This window comes from Austrofundulus limnaeus, unplaced genomic scaffold (assembly GCF_001266775.1).
Source record: "Austrofundulus limnaeus strain Quisiro unplaced genomic scaffold, Austrofundulus_limnaeus-1.0 Scaffold10, whole genome shotgun sequence".
Classification (NCBI taxonomy): Eukaryota; Metazoa; Chordata; class Actinopteri; order Cyprinodontiformes; family Rivulidae; genus Austrofundulus; species Austrofundulus limnaeus.
In genome coordinates this window covers 1,000,422-1,010,459 of record NW_013952412.1, presented here as the reverse complement: position 1 = coordinate 1,010,459, position 10,038 = coordinate 1,000,422, and the positions used below count along the sequence as shown (strand labels likewise).

Genomic DNA, 10,038 nt, shown 5'->3' with positions numbered 1-10,038 from the left:
ATATAGTTGTATCTGCAACTGTATTTGATAATGTTTTGAACTTTTAAAATATTTCATGGTAAAAACAGAAGCTGCTCTTCTTATTAGTGAAAAACTTTGGCATTTTTTGATGGGTTGCTGACATTTTTGCCTTCTACTTTTTCGAAGGTTCTTCTTCTACATGTTAAAAACGTTGTTAAACATCTGAGTGGCGCACTACTGCTACTAGTGGTGAGAAAGTGTATTGCACCTTATTTAAAATCAATGCGGTCCCACGGTCCTCTGTGGCCCAAAGTTAAAAACTGTTGTTCTTTTGAGGCCCTCAAGGTGGCGCATTGGGCCGCGGCCCATGGGTTAAGAATCTCTGGCTTAGTGTACCTCAACTGCTGTGGTATTTACACTGTAATCCCATCCTTCAGTGTTCCTCCACTAATGTTGTCTTAAAGAGTGGTCAGGGAGAAGCCGTGTATTGTAGCATATTGGCTGAAAGTTTTACCATCATTTGAATGACAAAGTAGTGTTTATTTGTGGGATCATTTCAAATTATTTTGGCCAGTTTGTCATCTGAATGGCATTTTTAGTGACAATCAGTCGTTTTTATTTGCAAGGTGAACAACAGATTTATAACTTATCTTCTATATATATCTTTGTCTAGAGGTTTTTGTGATTTAATAACTAAAACTTGAATTCTGAAGAGTTGACGGTTGGAACTGAAAGTTCAAAACATATTTTTTGAAGAGTTTTGTGTTACTGCAGTCATAAATGATATTGAACTTCTCTCTCTTTGCAGTAATAGACGTGCAGGCGTTTGAGCGCCTCCTGGGGTCCTGTAAAGAAATCATGAAGAGGAACATCGCCCACTATGAGGAACAGCTGGTGGCTCTGTTCGGGTCTAGCATGGACCTGAGAGACTGAGCCTCCCACACCATCCTCTGTGCCTTTTTTACACACACAGACACACAGACATACACTGACACACGCAGACATATGTCCACTCCAACATCATAAAGTGGTTATATGGACTCACAAGCTTTACATATGGTGCAGAAGCATGGGATAGTGTACTTGGCTCATCTGCAGGTACATAAACCACACAACACTCGCCCTCGCTCACACACACACAAACACACACATACAGGCACTGAGATGCACACTCCACAAAGTCGGCTCAACCCCTGGGCAGACACTAGCTACTGATTCCTGACTTTTGTTAGGTTATATTTATACATACACACAAACACACACACACACACACACACACACACGCATAGACTAAAGCTAAAGGCCGCCCACCTTGTTGCTACAGCCAGCACCTCTCAGTATGAATGTCTTTGCTGCAGGTAAAGCAGTGTAAGGACATGAAGCACACACACACACACACACACACACACACACAAACAAATCACATCATCATGCTCCATGCGTGCAGGCTTTCCATTCACATGAGCCCTCGAACAACTGAGAGTTGTCCCGAGCCTCAGCCAAGGACACATCAACATGCAGGTGCACACACACTGGGCATACAGATGCTAGAAACACAGCCACACGTGCAGACACACACACACACACACACATACACATTGTGGAGAAAACAAACTTCGAAAGATTTCTGAAATGAAAAATAAGTCAAAAATGCAAAAAAAAGGAGAGTTTAAAGACAAATATGTTTTAGAAACATTTTATGATGATTAAAAACAGAAGCTTTGATAAGATATTATTTAAATAAAAAGTGTTTCCTCTTTGGGAGGCTGAAGCGCAGAACTTTGTGAGCGCACTCCATTTTCTTCCTCTACTATTGTTGACTTGAGTTGAGTTGAGTTGAGTTAGTGCTGGTGATTATTGCAGTACCGCAGAGGACGCCGTGAAAACAACAAACCTACATTTTCCGGGCCATTGTTATTCTGTCAAGACGCCACTTCATTGTATTGAATTGATTATTACCGTATTGATATTATATCTACAGTTTTCTTTCTTTGGTTTACTTTGACAAGTTCTGGATAAAATTCACTGTCTATTTCTGACAAAGTGTAAAAACAAAACAAAAAAAATAAAACAATTAAAAAGTTAATTCTCCTTGATTATCCCTGAATGAGTTGTCCTGGATTTAAAAAAAGAGTTAAATAAAGTGAACATTTTGGTAACAATTTTGTGTCTTTGTTAAAGTTTTTTTTTTTTTTACTCAAACAATAGTTTTACTTATGTGCATACTTGGATGATTCAACCATTCAATGGACAAAATAACATTGAAGATTGGAGTATAATAAAAGCACGTTTCTTCTTTTGACTTAAACAAACCTTCAGTTTGCATTCTGTGTTTCAGTGTTTTAAAGGTATTTTTGGGCTTATTGTCCTGTTGTGGTTTTCTTTATGTACATGACAGCTAATGGAGTTCAGCGTTGTGAGAATTGATTAAAACTTAGCTCTTTCAGATACTTTAAGCACAGAGGTTAAATATTATACACCTAAATACACTCCTGATCAAAATCTTAAGACCAGTCAAAAAAGTGCAAGAATTTGCATTTTGCACTATTGGATCTTAAGAAGGTTGTAAGTAGAGCTTCATAATGTTAAAAGAAGAAATCAGTGCAAGAGACAATAACTTTTGAGCAGGGAATTTTCTGAAAACTGCATTTACACTCAAACATGATTTTTTTCAGCTGATCAAAAGTTTAAGACCATAGTCTTTAAAAGCCAAAAACTGTGCAAAAATCTGGATTCCATGTCATTTTCTGTCAAGTCTTTACACTGTCAAGACCTCCTGATGGCAAAAGTAAAAAAGCTCACTGACTTTGAACGTGGTAGGATTGTTGAGCTGCATAAGCAAGGCCTCTCACAACGTGCCATCGCTGCTGAAGTTGGACGCAGTAAGACAGTCATTTTGCATTTTTTAAATGATCCTGAGGGTTATGGAACAAAAAAGTCAAGTGGTAGACTCAAAAAAATTTCACCAGCTCTGAGCCGCAGGATCCGATTGGCTGTCCGTCAAGACATGGGATGATCCTCTACCCAAATTAAGGCTATTACTGGTGCTGACTGCAACCTATTAACCATCAGACGGCATCTGTGAGAGAAGGGCTTCAGAAACAAAAAAACGTCTTCAAAGGCCACGTCTTCTTCAACGCCACAAAATTGCCCGTTTGGACTTTGCAAGGGTGCACCAAACATGGGACATTGAAAGGTGGAAGAAAGTTGTCTTCTCTGATGAGAAAAAATTTAACCTTGATGATCCTGATGGCTTCCAGTGTTACTGGCATGACAAGGAGTTCCCACCTGAGATGTTTTCTACATGGCACAGTGGTGGGGGCGCCATCATGATTTGGGGTGCGTTTTCCTTCAATGGAACAATGGAGCTTCAGGTTGTGCAGGGGCGTCAAACAGCAGCTGGCTATGTGGAGATGTTGCAGCGGACATCCCTCATGACTGAGGGCTCTTGTCTGTGTGGTGATGATTGGGTTTTTCAACAGGACAATGCTGCAGTTCACAATGCCCACATGACAAAGGAGTTCTTCCAAGAGACCAACATCTCTCTTTTGGACCATCCTGCATGTTGCCCGGATCTAAACCCAACTGAGAACATTTGGGGATGGATGGCAAGGGAAGTTTACAAAAATGGACATCAGTTCCAGACAGTGGATGCCCTTCATGAAGCCATCTTCAACACTTGGAGCAACGTTCCCACTAGCCTCCTGGAAACACTGGCATCAAGCATGCCTAAACCATTGTTTGAAGTCATCAACAAGAATGGTGGAGCTGCTCATTACTGAGTCCTTTTTTGACACTTTGATTTCTGTTTTGGGGTTTTTTTTTGGCTTTTAAAGACTATGGTCTTAAACTTTTGATCAGCTGAAAAAAAATCATGTTTGAGTGTAAATGCAGTTTTCAGAAAATTCCCTGCTCAAAAGTTCTTGTCTCTTGCACTGATTTCTTCTTTTAACATTGTGAAGCTCTAGAACCTTCTGATCCAAAAGTGCAAAATGCAAATTCTTGCACCTTTTTGACTGGTCTTAAGATTTTGATCAGGAGTGTATTTGCACAGTAATTTCATATCTATACCTGTAAGAATATGAAAAAGCCAGTCTCTTGTGACCTTTTGAGAAAATGTGTAGTCATGTATTTGTAGGATTTCAACAACTTACTCTTCATAAAATACTTTTAAAAACACTGGATAGCTACAATTTGATGCAGTAGTTGACTGTTTACAACAGTGTATTTTGCTCAAAACAGCTACAACTCTTATATTTCTTCACATAAGATGAGTGTAGCCTAAATCTATTGCATGAAAGAAAAAAAAACCTGCAATATGCAATGCTCAAAATATCGCTTTCATACCACTCCCGTCCACCAGGGGGCAGTCATGAATTGAGTCACTGGAGGACGAATCCCTGACGTTTACACCGGCGGTGCTTTCAACAGGAACTGACTGTGGATCAGATTTAGAGGAAATGTTTATCAGAGACTAGTCACCAAGCTGACCACAGATCAGCTGCGGGTCCAAATCCTGCTCGAGACGGACCAGCACCAGCCTCTAACCGTACATCAGACAGAAAAAATGTAGGTAACGATTTATTGTGGTAACAAGCAGCGAAAATGTGCAATTGTGCTGTGAATTGGACGTTAAATAGCGATTTTTTTTCCTATAACAAAAACCAGAACCACAGCCCTGAATGCAGGTTTAAAACCGACATAGGTTTACTGTCAGACATGCAGCTGCTAACTTTAATACTCTTGCCTTACAAGGAAGCAAGAGGAAACCAATGAATGACAAGAACAGTGAAGTAAAGATATAAACACAGTTTTCTGTAGGGGTAAAATACTACCTTCTTACGAAACGACTAAATAAATATATTTGTTTACAACAGAACTTCCTAAATGCCATGTGTTTGTGTAAAGTTTACTAGAATAGATAGTTACACTCAATTAACAATCCATAATAAAACAGTCTTTTGTTTTTATGTGTTGTCCAGTGCGATGGTACAATCGTAATATTGTTACATTCTGCTCGACAACACCTACTTTTAATCTACTGACTAAATTAACTAAGCAAGTCCTGTTTTGCGAGGAAAATCGTTTAAAGGCGTATAAGCTAAGAGAACAGCATTACAATGTGCAGTATCAAAAAATCAAAGATTAATGTTATCAATGTGCAAGACATTTTAATATAAATCTTGTCAGGAAATAGCTAAATTACGTCTTCGGACTGCTAGACTGAATGCTTGCAGTGCGCATGCGCACCCCCCCCCCTTTTTTTTTTTTTTACATTAACGCAGGATTTAACTTTTTTTAACCACATCCGAAGACAATTTTAACCTAACCGTAAAGTTAACGCAGCTTTATGCGGTGGTCGGTTACTTTGTTAATAAATAATCGCATATATAACAGAAAAAAAAGCGATTAAGAGGGAAAAAGTTGCGACCAAATGCCGCCATGTTCCCACAATGCATAGCGCGCGAGACTAGAAGTTGCTTAAAATACCAATAACTTTTTATAATTGATATTACATTTAAAGATTTCGCGTCAGTTGGGTGACAATAATAACAACTTTAAATCGGGAGGGAAAAAATGTAATGTTTGATTTAGTCCGAAAATGTGAACCGTGATGCAGGTGGTTGTGTCACAGATACAGGTGGGGCTCTTCTCGGGTTGTGAGTCAGATCACTCTTGTTTCTCTTCAGATCGTATAAATCTTTCGCCTTTTACTAAAGATTTCCGTGGAGAGGAACAATAAGAGTTTTACTCAATTTTTTGATGCCCTGTTCACACGGGGCTTCCTTTTCTCTGTTTAAAATAATCAGATGATGTTCAGGCTTTAAAACGTAGTTAGTAAGCCAGGTTATAGGCCCAGTTCAGTGCACTGACCATTAATTAAATGAAATATATTAGGGTTTGTATAGTAAGTAAACAGAAACTGAATGAAGCGGTGTACGACTCCATTGTGTCAATGTGAAAAACTTGACATTCACTCCTGCTTAGCAACATTTTCTTACTTCTGTTCAAGAGAAAAGAGAAATATGTGTTTTGAGGGTAAATATATCTGAGGAAAATTAGTTCAATCAGAGACGTTTAATCCCGTGACCTGAACACGTCCAAGTGTCTTGTGGGACAAAATTCTAAACTTGAACAATTTATGATGAGAAGGGATTGCCTTATAGCTGGTGGGATCACTCATGGGATCTGTTAGCATTCAGAGCATGTGTTGAAGAAATCCGAAGACAATTTTAACCTAATCGCAAACGTAACGTAGCTTTATACGGTCACCGGTTATTTTAGTAATAAATAATTGCATATTTAACAAAAAACAAAGCGATTAAGAGGGGAAAAAGTTGCGACCAAATGCCGCCATATTCCCACAATGCATAGCGTGCGAGACTAGAAGTTGCTTAAAATACCAATAACTTTTTATAATTGATATTACATTTAAAGATTTCGCGTCAGTTGGGTGACAATAATAACAACTTTAAATCGGGAGGGAAAAAATGTAATGTTTGATTTAGTCCGAAAATGTGAACCGTGATGCAGGTGGTTGTGTCACAGATACAGTTCGGGCTCCTTTCAGTCTGTGAGTCAGATCTCTTTTGTCCCTCTTTAGATCGTAAAAATCTTTCGCCTTTTATTAAAGATTTCCGTGGAAAGGAACAATAAGAGTTGCACTCAATTTTTTGATGCTCTGTTCAAATGGGGCTTCCTTTATTGTTTAAAGAAATTAAATGCTGCTTCTAGTCAAATAAATCCTTGCCTTGTACCATATTTGGCAGTGAGGTGTACCTGTACTAGTTTAGCAGCCTGGTTCTGGCCTTTTTAACCAGGCTATTAGCTCAGTTCTAGAGATGGGATAAATGGATCCAGATCTTGGGGAGCCGTTTGTTTCATAGAGTCGTTCAAAAGAGCCGTTCAATTTTGAATGTATTACGTCATCACATAGGGAAATATGTCATCACGTAGCGCGTACGTAATGACGTAATCCTGTCACGTGGGTGGAACCATGTGTTTGTCAAGCGGAAACCCCGCTTTCACCGTGAGCTTCTGTACTCCACAACTCCACCAGTTTTCCGTGAAAAAGCAAAGCGGGAGCGATTCAAGTATGAAAAAATAAAGATTATATGAAGAATAAAATAAATAAAACTACAAATGGCTCGTTACTGCCCTCGATTCGGCTCCTATCGTTCGTTGTAAAGAGCCGTTCAAAAGATTCGGATCGTTCGCGAACGTCACATCTCTACTCAGTTCAGTGTACTAGTTATTTATTGTACAATGAGTTGCGAAGTAGAGATGGGATAAATGGCTCTTTGAAGGGATCCGGATCTTGGGGAGCCGTTTGTTTCATAGAGCTGTTCAAAAGAGCCGTTCGATTTTGAACGTATTACGTCATCACATAGGAAAATATGTCATCATGTAGCCGTATGTAATGATGTCATCCTGTCACGTGGGTGGAACCATGTGTTTGTCAAGCAGAAACCCTCCTTCCCCTCTCACCATGAGCTTCTGTACACCACAACTCTGCCTGTTTTCCGTGCAAAAGCAAGGCGGGAGCGATTTAAGTATGAAAAATACAGATTATTTGAGGAATAAAAGAAATAAAACTACAAATGGCTCGTTACTGCCGGCGATCCGGCTCCTATCATTCGTTGTAAAGAGCCGTTCAAAAGATTCGGATCGGTCGTGAACATCACATCTCTATTGCGTAGTAAGAAATAACATGGAGGTTAATTTGCAATCAGCAACTTGGAACAGTAGTGTACAGCTCCATTATATGTTCTAATTATTGTGAGAAAAAAGTGACGAACATTCACTCCTGCATAGCAACATTCTTACTTCCATTCAACAAAAAGAAAAGACAAACGTGTTTTGAGGGTAAATATATCTGAAGTAAATTAGTCCAATCAGAGATGTTTATTCCCCTGGCCTGAACACGGGACAACATTCTGAACTTGAACAATTTATGATGAGAAGGGGTTGCCTTATAGCTGGTGGGATCACTCATGGGATCTGTTAGCACTCAGAGCATGTGTTGAAGATGACTCTCAGCCACTAACGCTCTAAATTTTAGCTCAATTTCTCCAAAACGGACTGAAAGTTACAGACATTTTTGTGTTTATTGAACAGCTGTGGCAGCCATCTTGAATTGGGTTGACTTTGAAGGTTAATCAGTTGTAAAATCTGTCCAGTGGTTTGTGAGATATTTTGCTGACACACAATCACAAATGAAACTATTGCATTTTCACCTTTTGGCAAAGAGTGATAAATGATAAATTAATAAAGTGATGTAAAAGTGGGTTTTGAATGGGTGAGTAAAGGTAAGTGTGCAGCATTTCCCATAAAGAGCTGTTCCGTCTTCTACGTAATAATTAGTCAACTACTAGTTTCCTGTTGCAGGACAGAATGTGAAAAAAACTGTCCTGCAACAGTGACAAGCTCAAAACTGTTGGGCAGTCAGCCATTAGTCTTCAGCTTGTCTCTGTCGGTGAGTCTGCATTTTTTTTATTCATTATTTTTTTATATTTATTTTAAAAGCAGAAACAAGGTAACTTAAACCCATTTGGACCTGTTTTTATTTATTTATTTATTTATTTATTTATTTATTTATTTATTTATTTATTTATTTATTTGCTAATCAAAAATTTTCACATCTGATAATACCTCTTTATAGTAATTTAATTTTTAAATTATTTTTAAAATTAAACTTGCCAAAAACCAATAAAATAAATGATGTAATATCTTTATTTTTACATTATTTTATACACTGATAATGCAAAATAACACAAGCTGTTACAAACTGACTGCCTCATCTTAAATGGTGTCTCTCTCTGTAATCCTAAATAACAGTGTTTGAGCTATAAAAGTATAAAAATGGATCTGATGTATAAATAATGGGGAGTTTTTAGTTGGAGAAATGAAACTGTGCTGGGTTTGGATGTAATTTATGGAATAAATGTTTAACCTATAAATAACAGTTTAGTCTTTTCTAGCAGCTTGGTGGTAAAACATGTCGTATAAAGTCAACTTCTCCAAAACGGCATGAAAGATCAAACTAACGCGTTTAAGATCTGTAGGAAACATCCTCTGAGCTGCATTCTGACAAATACATATCTAAATCTATACACTTCAATAGATTTGTTTATTATTTAAGGATAATTGCTGAAACTTGGCTGAAATGAATGGGTTTCATTCATGGTTTTTGCAACTTAAAAAACTCAGTTTTTCTTCACACTGAGCACCATTTGAGTTCAGCCAAAAATAACACGATGTTGCATCAAATTATAGGAAAAACCTACAGAAAATTACAGCTTTATTTGCTGAATTGGTCATCTACTCTCCTGCTTTAATCACACTGTAAACACAAACTGGTGCTGTGAGTTTTATAGTTTTATAGAGGAAAACAGCTTGCCATACATTGAAAATCATACAATCTCCATTTGTGCAAAATGTATCATCATTACAGCCAAAGTGATGTCATCTGTTTGAGTTTATATGCACTGTTGAATATGTTGAAGCAGTTTGAGGATAAAGTTAAAAAATGAAAAAAATATTTAAAAGTGCATAAATTTATACGTCGGTGTAAAAATAATAACTCTTTTGCATACTTTCCGGAGAACAGTAAAAATGTTGAAAGAGCTCATCATCTTGTGTAGTTCTTTACCAGAAGTGGTTAGAAGAAAAGCAGAAGCAGATAAAAGACCAAATCATCGTGGGAGTTCCGCAGGGTAGCATACTGGGCCCATTGCTTTTCCTATTATACATAAATGACCTTCCAAAAATATTGAAATATTCAAATATTTTAATGTATGCTGATGATACTGTTCTTTATTTGTCTGATTTCAATATTGAATCTATTAATAGTCAGTTACAAGCAGATCTTCAGACATTTCATGGTTGGCTTCAAGATAATCTTTTGTCAATTAATGTTGAACTGTGTGCATGTATTTTTCCTCACCCAGGAGACATTACAATATAACAAATCAACTCACTTTTTTAAACAAACCCCTTGGTTGAAACAGAAATTATACGTTTATTCAAAAATTAGATCCAATCTGACATCTTCTGTTTCAAATATCTATCTTCATG

The 10,038-nt window shown here is 37.6% G+C and overlaps 3 protein-coding genes across 3 annotated transcripts in view; all 3 read left to right on the top strand.

Moving 5' to 3' along the window:
- The window catches only part of prkar2aa (protein kinase, cAMP-dependent, regulatory, type II, alpha A), a 41,108-nt gene extending 38,985 nt beyond the window's left edge, over positions 1 to 2,123 (top strand). The window contains exon 11 of the mRNA XM_014001750.1: positions 770 to 2,123. Coding sequence (XP_013857204.1) covers positions 770 to 894 — 125 coding nt within the window. The 3' untranslated portion in view covers positions 895 to 2,123. The remainder of the gene's footprint in view (positions 1 to 769) is intronic.
- Positions 2,124 to 4,432: 2,309 nt separating this feature from the next.
- The window catches only part of naa80 (N-alpha-acetyltransferase 80, NatH catalytic subunit), a gene marked incomplete at its 5' end in the record, with an annotated part of 9,616 nt that continues 4,010 nt past the window's right edge, over positions 4,433 to 10,038 (top strand). The window contains 1 exon segment of the mRNA XM_014001751.1: positions 4,433 to 4,530. Coding sequence (XP_013857205.1) covers positions 4,529 to 4,530 — 2 coding nt within the window.
- The window catches only part of hyal3 (hyaluronidase 3), a 9,925-nt gene continuing 8,132 nt past the window's right edge, over positions 8,246 to 10,038 (top strand). Inside the window, exon 1 of the mRNA XM_014001749.1 lies at positions 8,246 to 8,437. The gene's annotated coding sequence lies outside the window, so the exon portion shown is untranslated. The remainder of the gene's footprint in view (positions 8,438 to 10,038) is intronic.